General features: G+C 37.7%; 1 protein-coding gene across 1 annotated transcript in view; it reads left to right on the forward strand.

Annotated features, from left to right (window-relative positions):
- Positions 1-19,544, forward strand: part of LOC110956458 (gamma-aminobutyric acid type A receptor subunit gamma3) — a 68,275-nt gene that overhangs the window by 32,815 nt on the left and 15,916 nt on the right. The window contains exons 4-5 of the mRNA XM_022201954.2: positions 10,679-10,899; positions 14,957-15,039. Coding sequence (XP_022057646.1) covers positions 10,679-10,899; positions 14,957-15,039 — 304 coding nt within the window. The remainder of the gene's footprint in view (positions 1-10,678; positions 10,900-14,956; positions 15,040-19,544) is intronic.

Consider the following 19,544-nt stretch of genomic DNA (forward strand, 5'->3'; position numbering starts at 1 on the left):
TGTTTTACCTCTATTTATAACTTTCATGACCACAATACGAATCATTCTTTGTCTCGTGTTACAGCACTTCAGTATCTACAGAACCAGTTTATAGACATGAGTAGATAAACGGGAATACCGCTTCTAAACCAACCATCAGAAAACCTGCTACAGATATTCAGGAGTAAAACAAAACTAAGCAAAGCAGAGAAGCGGATCGTCTACATGGTAACTCAATGACAGAAATGATTCAGGATATTTGAGATTTGGTTTGATTCACCGGATTATATATCCTGAATGTTCTTAAAAGCACAATTTACATCGTGAAGACACGCAAAGATGCCTTCATTTCAAATGTTTGCAACAAGCCTTTCTTCACATATTATATTCGTTCATTATTTCATGAGTTTAAATAGAAGTCAGTGGGCATGTATTTTCAATTTACAGAATTTGGGTATTTCACATCTCACTCTTCTGATCGGGACAATGAGACTTATTGTATTTTAAAATTTCAAAAAGCATCTCATTTATCAAGCCCAAAGTTGTTTATCCTGGCATTCAGTTAGTAAAAACTGACTAAGGGGATGTTTTTCAAATGGAATGATAAAAAAAAGTTTTTCTCTTTTATGAATGCAATGTATTTTTCGGGCATAAAAAAAATGTTTGTTGAAAAGTTTTGAATTTTAAAAATGACCTTTCCATGCCACGATGCGCTCGGTTGTAAAAAAAAACAAAACAAAAAAACAAATAATACTTAATTAAAAAAAACAAAAAACAGAAGACACTAGAAGACAATTGTGCATATGTGCAATTTATAGGTTAAGATCTAGTCAGAACTCTAGTGATGTTCAAGTCAGGAGACTGTGAGGGCCTTTACAGAAGCTTAAGCTTGTCTTTCTTAAAGTAGTTCAAGAAACAAAGATGCCTTTCACCAAACGCTGCTTCTTTTCAAGAACAAATGTAAACTTCATTTGTCTACAGCATTTGTTCCCAAAATGAGTCATCTAGCTCATCCAGATGCTGCCTGGCAGACTTCAGGCACTGACTTTTGTGATGAGATGCAGGTAAGGTTAACTGCCACTTAGTAAGGACATTTCACACAGTGGAAATTGAAAGCTGGAAGCACTTTCACATCTTTTTATAGCCTTTCTCTGCTTTGTAGGCACCAATTAGCCAACATTTTCACATCCTGTCAGTCGCTAAGAGGAGACTACAGTTGTTGAGTGCCATCACCAGGTTTGAAGAGTCAGAGAAATTATCAACTTTGAGAATGTCAGCAGATAACACAAGGCAATTCGTGACCCGTCTAACGATTTAATGAAGCTCTGAGGCCACAATTTCTTGCTCCTATTTTTCAGTTCATGAAAGAAAAAGCAACAACTTGTAATTTGAAGAAAATACCTGTTCACAGCAAGAGTTGCATGTGCTTCCAAAATCAAAACAACATAAAATGTAACATGCCCAGAATTGCTCAATCGTCTGCATACATCTGTACCCACTGTGAAATTTGGATTTGTGTTCATTTGTTTGGGCCACTTTGGCAGTTATTGCAGCGACAAATATTAAAAGTCAAGCCTGGTAGAGTGTTAAGTTACAATTGTGGTTGTGATAGAATATAAAGAGTAAAGTTAAAGAGGAAAAAATTATGTTGGCTAGTTGTCCATATAATATACAGACGATGTTTAATGCAAGGGAATGCACTTCATTACAGATGGATGTAAACTTCAGTGCAGTCATGAGAGAGAAGTTAATCAGAGGCTGTCAGCTTTTACCTTATAGTTTTATAGAATATGTGCAAGGAGCACTACTATCACAAAAACAGGACCAATAATCCTTTATTAGATGGAAGGATGGAGGAAGTTATTCTGCCACCTGTAGCCAGTTTTGAGCACGTTTTCATTACAGAATGTATGAACCACAACAGCATGCTCTCTATATGTTGCACAGCTAGCATGTGTTAAACTAGCCAGACAAGTTTATGTTGAAATTATGTATTTATATGATTTGAGTGTCATATTAAAGCAACTGAACAGCTTGTTCGCAAATTCATTCTTCCAACTTTGTGGTGTGCAACTTCTCAAAGATAAAATTTTTCAACATATGTGAGACAAATTCATAACTGGAAAGACAATGGAGATCAAATGAAAGGAGTTCCAGTTGATTTCTATATAAACACATATGTGGACAAAAGGCATGACATCTATTTATTCTGTGCTTGTTCATGACAGGCTGGAACATTTCCCAGCATGCACTAGGTGCCAGGTGGAGTACACCCTATGGGTAGTATAGAGTTTCCAGTTCATCTGACCTGCATATCTTTAAACTATAATCAAGAAACTCCTGCAGTGTCTGTCATGCTTGCCCTCTAATTTGCTTTCAAAGTGAAGGTTGGGACAAAATGTATGAGCCATATATCATGTCACGTTTTAACACAAAGGACCTGCACCCTGGCCTTTGTTACATCACAGTGCCCTAAATCAAAACTGAATCCAACTGTGACTTGTGGGAATTCCATCTCCATCATACTGCACATGTGCAACCCGAGCAGTAGATCCCACCAGGTGGAAGATAAAGTTTGTCTCCTCCTTCCCTGTGACCTTTTGTTGCCTCTAATGAGGACAAGGAGAGACTTCAAGCCAGCAAAGGAGCGTGACAAGATGTCTCAAAGCACAGGACAGATACAGTATGTACTGTGTGCCTTTTTCTGCATAATCATTAAGTGCCAGCTTCACACTGCAGAGCTGGAGCTGTGTGCATTGCCCTAGTTTTCAGTATGTGCTGACGTAACCGGTGCTGGACTTCGACGGGAAATGAACGATGCAACTTGAACGTACTACAGAATTTAGAGAAAAACTGTTAATTTAGCTGGGATGTGGATGCCCACGTGTCATTTTGTTTCCTGAATGGGATGTAATGGCCTTGAACTGCAGTGAAAGGCAGAATTGAAAAGAGAGGAAGGGATGACGATTTTGTGTTCAAAAAGAAGCACTTACTCTAAAAGTAGTTCTGTTCAATTTGTGGGAGAACTGAAAAATAGATCACAGTCCATAACGTTTTGAAGTTCACTGGAGTGTCAGGAAAAAATGGTACAACTACAAAATTGTCTAAAGAAATAGAGCAACAGAAGGGTTAAAAAATGTTGTTTTCCTGTTGACATTGTGTTGCTTTTGCTCCATATTCAGTTTTGCTGCTTAATGTATGTTTTCCATTGATTACTCCAGCTGAAAGCTAAGTCTGGATTCTCACTGATTTACACAGATTGCTTTAAGGTTATCAAAACTAGCATAAGTTCAGATTAAAAAGACGTTTTCGGCATGCAGTTATGCTCAGTGTTAACTAGAACTTCACAACGATCTTGAACCCATTTATCGTGTGATGTCAGTGCATTACGGTGATGTTTACATGGTGAAACGTTTAAAGGACTTGGATACTTATAATACAGTTTAAAGGTGGATGTCAGGAATGCAAATTTAAAACAATTTCCTTAATCGAAAGCTGGCCATGTTAACAATATATTATCAATTCATTATTGAATCAATGCAACACAGTGGTTTCTTTCTAATGCCAATAAAAAATAGCTTTAACAACTAACAAAATCAACACCGTTATGTGGGGAATGTGAAGAACTGGGCTGCAACAGACTATTGTTACCGATGATGAATCTGTCAATCATTTTCTCAATTAATCGATTAGTTGTTTGGTTTTTGAAATGTCAGAAGGTGGTGAAAAAATACTGTCAAGAAGGTTTAAAGAAACTGGAAAATATCCAAATTTAAGAAGATGGAATCAAAAAATATTGACTCAATTATCAAGATAGTAGCTTATTAATTGAATAGTTGACAACCAAGCTGTCAATCATTGCAGTTCTATTAAAGAATAGAAAAAGTAAGCGCCGGATTACTTTAACTAGAAATTAAATCACAAGAAAAAGACTGAACTTAAAATTGCTATTGAATGTTCCAACAAAATTTTAAGTATTAAATAGGCCTGGACCTGAATATCCGAATATTCGGTCGTGACGGTGGTATCCGGATATTAATTTTGAGATCCGAACGCCCCAACGCCAACTTTACATCCAACTATGCATTTTAAACAACACATACACAATCAACAGTGTGTTTTCACCAGTAAAAATGAATGAAAACTACACAAAATTAGATGTAAGAGTGTTATTTTATTAGTATACCTGCATTAGTTGTATCCTGCTCAGCTCAGGCAACGCAGTATGGGACAGGGTTCATACATACACTTTTTTTTTTGATCAAAAAAATCATTAATGAAGCCTTATTTGCATTAGAGGACAGGAAGGTCACTGGGATATGCTTCTGCTCGCTCCTCACAGAAATGAAAAGCTGCACCACTGCATGCGGCACAGAGCAGCAGTGTCCTCCTGGCATGTGGCTTCTGCCGGGCTGCTTCACATTTCAGCTGTATATCCCGTCTTGAGCTATTAGTCAGCCCAGCGGCTGTCTGATTTGTATTCTGGTCATTTCAAACGAACAAACTGTGGCAGGATAATTCCATACACATCAAAGTCAACATTAAGCAATGTGCATATTTTCAATAATGAGTAATATTCCCATTTGTCCACATGGTTTGAAAACTGATGGGAAAATATCCCATTATAAGAGTACATCTGTTCAGCTTGACCCAACTTAGCATGATGAATGACGGAATTAAGCATTTCGCTTTCCACACAATATCTTTAAAAAGTAAATCCATGATGACTGACATTGGGAAGAAAAGCAGGTGTTTTAGAATGATAATTAAAGAGAAACACCTTTAATTACATCCCTGATTGGAGTGGAGCCACAAGTTGGAAAAGTTTCAGTCTTTAGTGAGCCAAGAAGCAGTAACAAGCGCTGGTCACTCTAGGAAACAGCACAGTAAATTTTATTTAAACAAAGAAGTGTTCAGATCTTTTACCCAAGTAAAATAACCGATGCAGCAATATGCAAATAAAAGGGCTGCATGAAAAATTATACTTGAGCAACAGTTTGTAAATATCAGTGGGAAAATATAGTAAAGTACTAAAGTAAAAGTACTGCGTTGGTCCCTTTGATATAATATATGGCATAATTGACTACTAGTAATGAGGCATCCGTGTGTCAGCAGCATGTTACTGTTATAGCTGCTGCACGTTTAAACTGTTTTATGTCCAGTTTTATTTACAGAGACAGCAAATCAATCTGAGGAGTCATCAGATGATTAATGGGTGATAGAAAAAGGAAAAACAAACTTCTGATTCACAAATCTGTCTTTAGTGTTTCTCTAATCACTGGTTTCTGGTGAAATCATAGACTGTATATAAAGATAGACGTAGCATTTGGCTCCAAAAATGAAGCCCAACCGGAAGTGTCAAAAACTTGCCATTTTTGCTGGAATTTGCATTTCCCAGCTCTCCTCCACCTGGTCCAGCCTGCCGGCCACTTTAAAAACATGCAGTTTTTGGCAATTATACCCAACCGGCCGGAATAACGCAACGCTTCGACATGTTTAGGCAGATGCACATGTCTGAGGAATCGCAGTCTAGAATTATATCATTATTATCAAATATTTTTCTTGAAAACTGCAGAAAGAATTTTTAATGCCACTGAGAATCAAATTTAATGATTTTTAATGCCATTTAAGGCTTTCATTTTCACAAAATCAATTTAAGGACTATTAATGCCGTGCAGAAACCCTGTTAGTAACTCTTCCACAGGAGGTATGTGGACATAGAGGAAATAGGTGAACTTGCTTTCCAGCAGAGAACGTCAGTCTCCAGGCTAGTTAGTTCAGAGCGTTGCTGCTTTAGTTAGTTAACAAATTTGTTTGCTGATGTACAGCGAGCTCAGCAGCTACTTTGTCAACCATGAAGAACTGAAACTAAATCAGAAACATTACAATTCAATCTATACCCTAATTGTGTGCTGGTGTCATCAGGTTTTTTCCTGTAAATGTAACATAATGTTGCGTTGCACCAAGTTTCCTTCTGATTTAAACACATAAAAAATGTGGGTCTTACCAGGCACATTTTTCCATACACTCTACGGATTCACCTTTTTTACAGGGAGGACAGTGTTTTCTCCCAAGATTTGCTCCCATTCGGTCACAAGAGCATTAGTGAGGTCCAGCTGATGCTGATAACACCTGACTCGCATCTGACATTCCAGTTCATCATGAAGGTGTTGGATGTGATAAAGGTCACACTACAATAGGAAAAAAACATTTCTTTATGCACCTCGCTGTGTGCAGTCTGGTTTTTCACATTGAAATGACAAAGGGCACTTCTCAAACTGTTAACACAATGTTACAATATTTGTAACATAAAGATTCTTTCTATATGGAACTAAAGGATGCAGAAAATAAGTTTCAGGGCCTGTTTAAGCCTGCCAGGTGGAATATGATCGATACATATATGTCATTGCTCAGGGGATAATTCATTCAGTTTGAATGAAATTGTCATGTGGAGTACATTTGTAGTTTACAGCAGAACAACTACATTGAATCTAAGTAATTACAGTACCTCCACGTCAGCAGCCTTAATGTAGTCGCTCCTCCATGGCAGGTGAAGTGATTTTCTTCCCAACAATGCCTGCTGTAGTGACTGGAAGCTGCAGGGAGAGGAAGAGAGATCAATACTCTTTCAGCATAGTTAATATTACCTCAGAACGGGAAATTACATGAGAAACTCCAAAGCAGGACGTTTTGATTTGTTTTGTGATTTACTCCTCCTCCATTCCCATCTGCAACTCACTGTGCCCAGAAGTGAAAGCTTCAGCTCGTATTCGTTCTGTGTATTTGATCAGCAGCCCTTTTCTCTCACTGGTCATTAAATCCTGGCTAATGTTCTGGCTTTTTTTTTTTAAATTTTTTGGTTTTTTTTTCAAATCCCTTGAGCTCTACACAATTAAAGGTCATGAGCACCCAGTGGTTCTCTTGATTATAGACTTCAGTGTAATTGGTGAGCTATTCAAACTGGAGCAGAGACTGGGTAAAAGGTCAAATGCATTTCATATGGTGGCAGCAGTATGAAAATGTGTAGGCTGCTTGAGAAGGGCAGGCTATCATTAATTGCAATATAGTGCACATCTTCATCTGTATTGTTGCCAAAAAGAACCAAAAGAGCAACTGTTGCTGAGGAGATTTGGGGTTTTGTCTGGCAGCGTCAGAGCATCTTTAATAGCTCCCCTGTTTTTCCACTTTCTTACAACCAACATTTGATTCTGTAAAGTCTATGAACCTCAAACAATTTCTGGGCTGGTTCTTGCTGTGGGTTCATTTCAAACTGTAATATGGAAACAGCACATCCATGGCTACAATAATAATAAGTATATAGTGCTTTTCAGGACACTTAAAGGCACTCTACAAAGTAGATAATACCAGACTAGAAGCAGACAGAGCTCAAAATGTTTTTTGTGCAGTATGACACCGTGATAATACCATGAATAATTACAAAAAAATAAAAATAAAAATCAACAAACTACATATTTTTCACATTTCTCTGTACCACAAGCCTAGAAAGATATTTTGCCATGCTGAATTCACCATTTTTGGAGCCATGCTGTATTAATTTCATTGATCAAGAATGCTTTACTTTCCTCTCAATCTCTGTAAGTAGTTTCCATACTTCTGTTTGTTCTGCATCAACACAGCCTGCAGTTCAGCCAAACAATCCTTGAAATCTCATCATGTGACTGTTGGTCATAGCTGAGTCAGTCAGGACTTCCCAAATGCACCACAGAGCAGAGAATTTTCTTTTTTCTAGTGGACACTGTTTATTTATTGTGAATTTCTAATGAGAAAGGCAGAATCAAGTTATTTTGATCAAAAACCACAATTTTAATCTTAATGTGGGACACTTTTCCCCATTGCAGCCACATGCCACACCAGTAGGCCAAGGGTAAGTCAAAAAAAATCCAATGATTCTGTATTTTTACAGTTTCTAGTAGATAAATTCTGTACTTTCAGTGTATTTTGCTTTTTTTTTTTTGAACAGATATAATGCATTTCAAATCTTGTTTTGGGGATTAATGTAGAACTATCATATTTAGTGTTTTGGTACCGCATAAAAATACAGACTGCCACAGATTTTTGTTGCAATAGCTTTGCATCAGAAACCCCACTTTTGGGACACTTGTACTATATGTTTTCTCAAGAATTATATTAACTTCCTTAATTTTTTTTCATGGGAAAATGTTAGATTTTGATAAAGTCTGAAAGCTCTTTTTGAATCGCTGGAAATTCTTCTACATTGGAATGATGTTATATTCCACCATCAGTAGCATTTTCTTTTTTGTGCTTTTCACTAGCAGTAATATTACATTCATATTTCATGGGAAGGTATTTGTATTATATTGACATGAATGTTTTCTATCTCTGTGGTACCTATTGAGCCTGTTTTCATCGGGTTCAGGAAATTTGCGAGTTACAGCTTTTAATGGCTTGCTCTGTTGCATTGGAGATGATAACATCTTGTTCTTTGTGTGTGGGCAAAAGATTTATCTTTGTTCATTTCCTCCATACACATATTATTTCCCAATTTCAGCCTTTTCTGAACCAGTCTTCCAGACTACAGTCATGTACCTCCATACGAGAATGTTCATGCAGTCTTGGGAAATGTGTGACCAACAAGAATCGGCTTTTCACTGTTAATACTTCACACCCACAGGTGTTAAAATCACCAGAAACTTTCACGTCTGTATGCTATACCCCAGTTATATGTTGTGCCTATTTTTAATGTAAACAATACAACATGATAAAAAAAACATTTTATTTTAGATTTTGAGAAAAGACTACACACCACAACCATTATGAGCTCTATAACGTCAGTCTATTGAATAGTTTCATTTTCATGGGACTGAACGAGACGCTGTAACTTTCCCTGATACAGGAGAGATAGAAGTGAAGGCTTTAAACTATTTGTTGGCATCTTGGCTGAGTTACTACTTTTACAAAAAGAAAAAAAAAGTCAGGAGAGAATTTAATAAACCCACACAAGATCATTTAGATTCAGATCATTCATTTTCTGGCTGGGAGTAAAGATGCGGAGGATGATATCAAACTCACTCAAGTTTGCATGAAAAATAGACTGTAAGAGTAGCTAAACCCACAACTAGCAGCTCTAATGCTAACAAATTAATACAAATAATCTAATGACATACATATTCCATTTGTTTAATTTGTGCAGAAACTTGACAAGAATACTGGGATACTGATCAGAAGATCACTGGCTGCCGAGCTGCCACTGTTAGAGCATTAAGAAACATCCTCAACTCTGTCTGCCCCAGGCGACTTATCATGATCCTGCACTTTGACCTAAACTGAAATGTACAAAAACAGAATTTCACCGAGATGTATTGCATTTCTGACAAATACAAGCTTCTTCTCCTAAAAAGTCTGGAACATATCTCCTAGTAATGCCACAACATGATAATAGATCATATTGAGTAGTCAGCTTCAGAGCCATTGGGAGGCAAATTTTGTGCAGAGCCTGGACCTGCTGTTTCACGAGTTCTTGACAATAAAACAATAGCGAAATCTACAGGCGATAGGCAATTGGATGACACTGAGATGCCAACCATGACAAACACATATAATGAAAACATAAAGCCTGGTTGCATAAACAAACATCAAGCATGCATCATCTCCTGTCTGTCTGTCCTGGTAGTGAACATAGGGGAACATGTAGCAGCCAAACCGCCACAGATTTCCCTCCAGATATGTCAGTGTTGTGTTTTAAATTTGGTCTCACTGCCCCCAAGTGGCAAAGAAACATCACATACTTTTTACTGGAGTTAAAGTCAAGACACTACGGGGAAATTCATCTCTGTATCTGTATACTGAAGCTATATTTTGGTTCAGTCATTTTTCGAGACTAGTAGTCATGCAACAGTTCTACGAGAAGGTTTAAACTCAATAAGCTAGCACAGGGACATTTCCACTTAAACGCCTTTCTCCCCTCAGAGTGTATAAATACTAGGAGTCGACCAATATTTGTGTTTTCAAGGACCAATATCAATTATTGGTAATCAAGGAAATGAATAATAGATGTTTCAAATAGATAAACATTTGCAGTCAAAATGAAAATAATTGTGTCAATATTTAAAACAATTTAAACAAAGATGAAGCATTGCGAAAATAATCTTAAAATTTCTGTCCATTTATGTTTTACATATATTTTAAAAAGTGCTGCACAGTGACTCGGTGGTTAGCACCATCACCTCACTGCTAGAAGATCCTCGATTCACCTCTAAAAATACTGAGGCGTGGACATTTACTGATGAGCGAAGTCATTGTCACCTCTCATGGATAAAGTGAATAACACCGATTTTCTGTGAGGAGCTGCAGCCTTGGAGAGGTTGCACTCAGCACAATGGTGAGTTGAGCTGATCGCTGAGAGGTGTCGGGTGAGGTCTGTGCTCGACGTTCGGGCCGGCCAACAAGTGAAATGATAAATGCTCCTGCTGGTAAAAGAGATGATGGATAGACGGCACACAGAGATATGTTTCTGAAACACGTAACCATCCTATTCAGTGTCCTTTACAAGGAAAATCAATACTCTTGAGTAGCAGGTGAAGTCGCGCCCTTTTTCTCTCTACAGCCACAGAACGGCATTTATGTTTGTTTTTCTCGATGAAATGGCATCAAATGATACTGTGCAGAATTTCCACTCACATACATTTCATGTCTTGTATTTCTTGTGTTCTATTTTTAGGAATATCAAATTGACATCATCTTTGCCCAGACGTGGACAGACAGCCGCCTCAGATACAACAGCACAATGAAAATACTGACACTGAACAGCAATATGGTTGGACTTATTTGGCTACCAGACACCATCTTCAGAAACTCCAAGAATGCAGACTCCCACTGGATTACAATGCCTAACCAGCTGCTCAGGATATGGAATGATGGGAAGATACTTTACACCTTAAGGTAAACACCGAAATCAGCACATAAGTCTCTTACTTTAAAATGTTTTGGTAAAATACAATGGAGTTAAACGTTTCTTTTCTGCAAACCCATGCAAAAATACAGTATTTTGTGGCAGTATTCAGACTCCCCAATTCCCTTTTATTGTTTTGTAGGCTTAGCTTTAAATCCACAAAATTACTATCCTCTCCAAAAAAATAAATAATTAATTTCTAATACGTTTCTGCAAGCCAAAAAGAGAAATCTCTCATTCTATGTACAAGTATCTGGATCTTTAGCGTAGTACTTTGTAGAATCTCAATTGGCAACAGTTAAAAATTTGAGTCTTTTTGGTTTGTGTCCCGACAAGCTTTGCACACCTATAATTAGGGAGTTTAATCCATTCTTTCAGTCAGAACCTCTGAAGCTCCATCAGATTGGATGGAAAGGATCTGAACTGCCACCTTCAGATCTCTCAACAGATTTTGTATGTGGTCTAACTCTGGACTCAAAGACAGACAGAGACTTGTTGTGACGGCACTCCAGCGTTATTTTGGATGAAGGGTGAACTGTTGGGATGAGTCAGACTGTGTCTTTGCATTGAATGTCCAAGTCTCTGGAGCTCTACTGGAGGGATGAACACTGTTCCCCATTTGGTAGGAGATGGAAAGCACCACCTACCAAATCAGTCCATAAAGTCCCAAAAGGGTCATTGCACCTCATGTCATCAGATTTAGTAACAGTCTTCAGTAATATATTTATTCAGAACCATTTGTAATGCAAACATTTCTCAAACAGAGCATTGCAAAAGCAATTAGCCCGTGCCGTCAGCAATTGTAAGTGCAAATTGGCCACTCGAGCTTTAAGACCAATTTACTAAATCAGCCACCCTTGTGCCTGACAGCATTTTTCGTAATTAGAGCCCTCCACATTGATAAAACTGCTCCTTCAGTAATAAGCATCTCTTGACTGTTCTCAGTCTTTTCGGGGCTCTCCTTCTAATTGGACTTAGATCTCCAGATGTTGTGATTGATGCTGGTTGTTTTAGGAGTTTTCCAGTTCAGTAAAATGTACTCCACATGTTGAGGACAGATTTAGTGAAAGACTGTCACACTTTTTCATTTTGTGTCAGTGATTAAAAGAGTACTGTGTTGAGGGAAACAACTCACAAAGAACTATAAAGTTTCCTAATGAACAAAGAAGTAGCAGCATTTTGATGCACAAGTCAAGTCACAAACAAAGCCCTTCTAGATTCTCTGACATGCAGCTCTATTGTCTATTCAGAAGCAGATAAACTTTGAGGAGTAATATCCGCAGATGGCATGAGAGGAAGACAATGAAATGTCATTGGCTATTAATTGTGCATTGGCTTGGCTGGAGTAAACAGAGATGACATTTCGTGATATCATGCCTCTCCCACATGCATGGTTTTGTCCCATTTCCATGTCTTAATGAGGTTGAAAGATCATACCAGAATTACAGTCTATTTGAGTTATGTCTTGTGTCCACTCCTGGACACTGTCATTTACAGCTTTCCTTTCAATATTTCTTTTTTGCTTTTATCTTGCACTTCAGGTAGAGGAAGTCATTTTGGAAAAATGCAGCTCATCTGTTACGAACATACTTTCTTTCATGTTATCTCGGTTGGTTTCTCAGCCACATGGTTCGATGTGTGAACAGACACAGTCAATTTCATGATGTACAACGAGGTCAGGGCATGCTCTGCGTTTCCTGCAGCCTCCTTTCTCAATGAGATAAGAAATGCAACTAGTTTTCTTTAACTGGTTCATAATTGAAGGTCAACAACATACTGGCTTCATAATAACATCACACCACAGACGCTTTCCCTCAATATCCACATGTGATAATTGCAGTAGACTGTTTTCTAAAAAGAGTGTGTGAAGGTTTTGGTCATCACCATCATGCTTGGCATGGAGGGAGAGACGTGGGTTTTGTGAAGCATAAGCTACGTTACTGCTACATATAGAAAATATATATAAGTTATTGTTCACACAAGTGCTGCCTGTCATGTAATGCAGTGTTGGAATAAAAACACAATGTGTTAATGATGTTCATGTAATAATCTGACAAACAAATATTTGAGCCACAACACATTCTATTCTTGGTCAGGATAACTTGAACTGCCACAAAAAAAAGTCTACTTTAGGATTTAAATATATTCACCGGGCTTCACGTAAGATCAGGCTTGTTAACAATTATTTCTATCTATTAATCATTGAAATTAATGAAACACAGTGGAAGTTTTTTGTTATTATTACTGATATACACATTCTTAACAACTGACAGTATTTGCTACAAAAATGTTAAATCAGGAATTTGAAGAACAGGTAAAGTAAACATCTGATTACTTGATTTATAAATTAAAAAGCAAAAATGACGGCTTAGTTTAAAACTGCATTTCACCCACTGGCCTCCCAAAAAAAAACTTAAATACGAAATACAGCAAACAAGTAGCAGTCTGCAGTAGGGAAGCATTTTTTTTTTAACAATATTCTGAACAACAATCTATAACCAATACAAGAACAGATAAGCAAACATTGGTTACTTAGAACTCCATATTATACAACAATTAATATTTACTTTAACAGTAGTCCAAGCGACCGCATCCCCGGGTTACTACAGTATTAAACAGCAGTCTTTCACCTCATTGAACAATAAGTGCTAAGAACAACTAAAGTTCAGTACTTTCCTTTGTCTTCTGCTTTACTGGTTAATCAATTCAAACATTAAAATTCCCAGTCAGGAGTCACTCAGTCACAGTAGTTAATGTTATTCCAGCTGCGGCAAACAGCTGCTCAAGTACTATTGCAGAAATTTTATCAGTCCAGGAAATCTGTAAGTATTTACTGTTCCCTCTAAAATGTATATATATTTACAGCAGAGTAGCGCTGAGACTCGTCATCTCTTGGTTTTGAATATTGTTGGAAGCATGTAATCAGAGTTCTGCTGCTCCTGAATGTCAGCTGTAGTTACTGTCTGCTAAGAGACGCAGCTCCTATTAGTTTGGCGTTAGCATGAGCCTCGAGTAACTTAACTGGGCACCTTTTTATGACTTAATGCTACATGCTACAGAGTTGATCAGCAAGCCTGCCACAGTTAGCAGATACACAGAAAATTAGCACACAGCAGTCAGTTATTACCACAAAATAATCAGTGGTGAAAATATTCTTCAAAGATCCCAGAGTCTAATGCAGCGCTCGATTTAGACGGTCGCCGGGTCACCATTTGCGACTAAAATGGCGACCTGGCGACCACAGATTTGGACGGTGGCCAGGTTGCCATTTGCGACGTTTTTAGTCGCAAATGGCGACCCGGCAACCGTCCAAATCGAGCGCTCGATCGAGCTGAACCGCGTATCATGTTTTCTTCATGGAGGCAGCCACATTGTATGATGTCATCAACCTCCTATCATTCTCGGCGCTCGCAGCGACCTGGCGACCGTCTAAATCGAGCGCTGTAATGTGGTGTCTTCAGATCTATGCAACCCAACAACAGTCTAAAACCCAAAGATATTTAGCTGAAGAACCTGTGCATTAAACTATTGGACACGGCTTGAAAAATTACTTTGTAAAGAAATGATAATCAAAATAGCTGCAAAATAAATGTACCAAAAGGTGTTTTCTACTAGCATTTCTAGCAAACTTCTACCTGGGCCTAAAAACATCATCTTAAAAAGTTGTGCACTAAAAACATGCACAGACATTTTCTTTTAACTGCTTAACGCCGCTTTGTAACATGTTTGACTAGAAATGGTCTTGAGCAGATTTCATGCTTTTTATACATAAAAGAAAACACGCTAAAGGAGCAGATACTGTGTCTCTGCATAACATGTGCAGTAGCTTTGTGATTTAAAGATGTATTATCCTGTCTACACTTACATCTCCTCCAAAATGTATTGATTTATTACACTGTCGCACAAATACACTTTTATGCCTAAATGAAAGTCCCTTCTGCAAATTGCTGTTTAAAATATCGTACTATGAAAGTCTGAACAACATGAATTGTTTGCTACAGTACCAAAACAGAAGAAAACAAAATGATTCTTGTGTTTTCTTTACAGGTTGACTATAAATGCAGAGTGCCAGCTGCAGCTGCACAACTTTCCAATGGATGAACACTCGTGTCCGCTCATCTTCTCCAGCTGTGAGTACACCGTGCCTGTACAGGGCATTTCTATTTATGCTATATCCTTCTCTGCCTAACATTATTTCAAATGGCCAGTACAGAACATAGTATACTTTTGGGAATGGCTACAAAATTAGTCAGTATGATAAGCTATATTTATCTTGTACAGCAAAGTAGTTGCTGAATTTGTAGATGAATTATCTTCGTTTTTTTCTCCACAAGCAAGCACAAGCTGGTGTTTGGGTCCATCAGTACTGTCTGTTCTGTGCACAGCTGCGTGCAGGCTTAAAAAAACAAGCAGATGAATAAATAGGGCCATGTTTGCCATGTGATATAAATACATCACAGGAAAATTTAAGCACATGCTGTGTACTTATATCTGTACAGAACATGGACATGGTATGGATTGTCTAAACACTAGTGGGGACACAGGGATGACCCCTGGTTGGACAGACTCTACATTAAATCTGCTTCCTCGACCAGAATATATTAACATAACTATTCAATTAAATTACACAAAACAACTATAAAGAATCAAAAGTGTAAACAAAGAGACAAACAATGTAGCGAGAAATTAAAAATAACAAACAAAAAATGACCAAAAAGATGAAACAGCAACCAAAGTTGGAAAACAACCATGAAGAAATGAAAGATGACCACAGTTACAAAATGACCATGAAGAGACAAAAGTGACTATAAAAATGAACACGAAGAGATGCAAACAACCACAGAGAGACAAAAACATGTCCACAAAGCGAAAGAAGACCGCTACCAGCAGACAAAAACTACAAAAAAGGGGAAAAAACGGGACCATGAAAAGAGAGTAAACCACAAGCACAACAGTTATAAATACACAATGACCACTTTTGAAACAGGACCATAAAGAGATAAAATATGACTGCAAAGTGACAAAAAATGGCAAAGACAAAAAATACCAGAAAGTATAGAAAATTCAAAAACAGAGAAAATAAATATACATTTGCAAAACAAGGATGCTGAAAAGATAAAAGCATCCACAAAATACCACCACAAGAAACAGAACAACCATTACAGCTGCGAAATGACCACAGACTGACAAAACAAGCACACAGAGATAACAGTAACCATTCTAGCAAAAGCACCATGAAGAGGTGAAAAATAACACAGAAGTACTAAAGGTGACCACATGATTTTGATCAGTGACGGCAAAGAATCAAAACCTAAGAAAGACTAAAAGATAACCACAATAGTTATATATGCAAGGATGTTGAAGAGCTGAAAATAACAACAAAGACGCAACCATCAGGAGAAAATAATTACCACATTTGAAATCCTTAAAAGACAGACAACAACCACAATGAAGCAAAACGTACTACAAAGAGACAAACAAGAATAAGAGTTGCAAAACCACCACAAAAATGAAAAAGACTGCCATTTCAAAACTACCACAAAGAAACACAAATCAGCTTCCTTTCACGTTAAGTGTTTTGCTTTTTTTATGTGTCTACATCCATTGCTGACAATCTGCCTTCTCCGAAAAGGTGTTCAAAATAGCAGTTATTCATCAATGTTGCCAACACTGTAGCTCTAAATCTGGGGGCATGTTTGTGTCAACACTGCCGGTCTTTATGGAGATCAACATGACATCTACCATGATTACTGCTCATTTGTCAAAACCTGCACCAAAATGCCCTAATTTACTGGAAAGCAGCCTGTTTTATTGTTAGCTTCTTCTGCAGGTGGTAGTCAAAATACAGTAAATAATAGTTTAAAAATGCTAAACCAGCATGAACAAATGGCACCAATTTATGTAATTTATACACAAAATGTCACCAAGGTGAAACAGAACAAACTGCGGTGACTCAATTTTACGGGCCAGCCACAAACTATAGAAATACCTGTGAGTCAAAGCACAGGGAAAAAATGATACTACACACCATGACAGACCTGCTAAACGTAAGGTGCACCAGTGTAACCGATGAAAATATCTCTTGATAAATTTTGTACTTTATTTCGCTGGTGTTTGTTCATATTGCAGGACATGGTTTTGCCCAGTGAATAGAGCAGTGTGATGGCAGCTAAGCTTTAAAAATGTGTGTTGTGTTCCCTGTTGTGGATCCATAGTGGTATCTCAGATTACAGACTGGTTCAGGGTGATGATACCTGGCTTCTTGTACGGCATATTAGGGCTTAAAACCTACTCATCAGACTGCCTCGTGTGTGGACCCATCCTACTGTGATCCATTAAACCCATTTCCTTACCAAAAGACCTTGCGCTGGTTTCCATGACAACAGCTGCGTTTTCTGATTAAGTTAGATTTGCTTATCTTTAAAGTCATCATGCCTCTGGGGGACTAAAATAATCAACATGGCATACGATTCAGTGCAATGCAAATAGGCAGCACAGTGGAGTAGACACACATAAAGGAGCAGAGTATGGATAGATAACTGGCATACTGCAGCTGGTGAAAACAAAATGTATTCAGTCTTATATCAGTACATGTGAGAAAATATCTTTGATCACAATTCTTTATCAGTGCACTGTCAGGTGTTGAGGAGGACTGACACATTTTTTAAACCCTTATTAACAAACTGTTGTTTATTGAATATTCTTTATAATATTAGAGCTGCACTTATTAACGGTGACTACGTCTAATGTGAAACACAGAATCATTACTGAGCTCTACAGAATGTCTAATTGTCTGTGAGCTTGGGGTCACAGTCTAAAACTTACTTGTTACGGCCTGCACTCTACTCAGTAACCCGCCACATAAGGCAGCAGAGTGTATGCTGTATGTGCAGCACCAAATGAAAGACAGGCACAGTTAGCATCTACCTAGTAAACACAGTGAAGCATGTGGAGGCTTAAGGGCACCCCGATAGCTCAACAGGTTGAGCAGGCAACCAATGAACAAGGACATTATTTCGAATCCAGGACATGGTTCTTTGCTGCAGGTCCTTCCCCCATTCTTCTCCCCACTTTTCATCTCTCTCCCCCCACTGTCCGATACAATAAGGCCAAAAAACAACTTTAAAAAAATGTTAAAGTTCAGATGGAATAAAGGAATAAACCACTTTAAGATGGCAATAGTTCCTTATTTTTTTAATAGGACAGTGTGCACAGAATAATGGTCTTTTTGTTGTTGTTGTTCATATCTGTGTTTGTTTCCAAGCTTCTTTTTTAAAGTTAAAAAGGATGAATGTCGATGGTTCAAACCTGCAATAACCGACTGTTTGGCCACTTGGTGTCTTGTTTTGTTATCAATAAATCCAATATTCAATCTCATTTTAGTTGGTTTTAGTCTCTACCACATAGTTGTTATTCCCTGCTTAGCACCAAATGATGGACAGCTTTGCTATGAGAGGAGTGAGAGTATACAAACCCAAAATGGTTCTGCTGAAAGATACTATTAAGTTTTCTAACAATGAGCGACACCTTTCACAGGCAAGTAGTCGTCTGATCTGCTGTTAATAGAAAAATGTCTGAAGGTATATTATATATTTTTGGCCCCATCAACAGAGAATACTAACCTGAATACTCACTCTTCTGATAGATTTTGTGTCAAATGTGCTTTTTGGAGTGGAAAGCTGTAACTCTGTGTCACACAAAGCTGCTGACTGAGAATATTACATATTTTGGGAAGATCAGAGCCTTTAATTTGCAGGTTGTTACTGAGAGCTATCCAATTTCCTGCAGTTGTAAATTAGTAGTTTAGGTGTAACATCCAAATAATCCTCTTTTCACTGGATTTCCTGCTGAAAATGTCTATTTTTGTTTTTCAGTAGATAACTGGATAAATGCCCAGATTATTCAGGTGCAGCTACTGTATCTACACCACAATAGAACTGAACAGAAAAACACTACAGATGACAAATTTAATTTGTCAGCGTCACTTAATAAGCTATACATAACAACAGAGTTCCAATTTTACACCAGAGTTCAGGGGAAATCAGCTGGAGAAGAGATGACAATTCTGCTGCTACCTATAGCATCAGCTGAATATCAGAAAATAAAAAGAAATCTTGCATTCTGAGTAAGGGGAAATTTAGCCAATGGGAAAATTAATTTCCAAGACAAGTCAGTTGAACTTTGTGTAGGGAATTCAGATACTTCTCCAGAGCAACTCAGATCATTGGCCTCTCATATTAAAGGACAAATCTGGAGGTTTTCTATATTTGTGTCAACAAAAACCAATGCAAAGGCCAAAAACAAACAGCCAGTAAATTTAACAAACATAAACTGCAGTCCTGAAGTCTGAGAGTACATTAAAGTGTTGTCATATTTTCATATAAACATGGAAAAAATCTGAAAGTTTAAGAATTGATACAGAAGTAAAATAGAAAAGGTCCGTAATCCATCTGTTGTAAACTTTCCCCTGAAGCTCCATGTTGATTTGTCAAAGCACAATGAAGAAATAATAGCTAAAATAAAATGTTACGAGTACTCGAGCCCCCAAACAGGGACTTTTTAAGAGGCAAAATAAATTTGCTAGAAATTAATTTAGATCCTGGTTCTGCGGTGAAAAGCATTGAGCAAAAGCAAA

Source organism: Acanthochromis polyacanthus, chromosome 4, assembly GCF_021347895.1.
Source record: "Acanthochromis polyacanthus isolate Apoly-LR-REF ecotype Palm Island chromosome 4, KAUST_Apoly_ChrSc, whole genome shotgun sequence".
NCBI classification, from domain to species: Eukaryota; Metazoa; Chordata; class Actinopteri; family Pomacentridae; genus Acanthochromis; species Acanthochromis polyacanthus.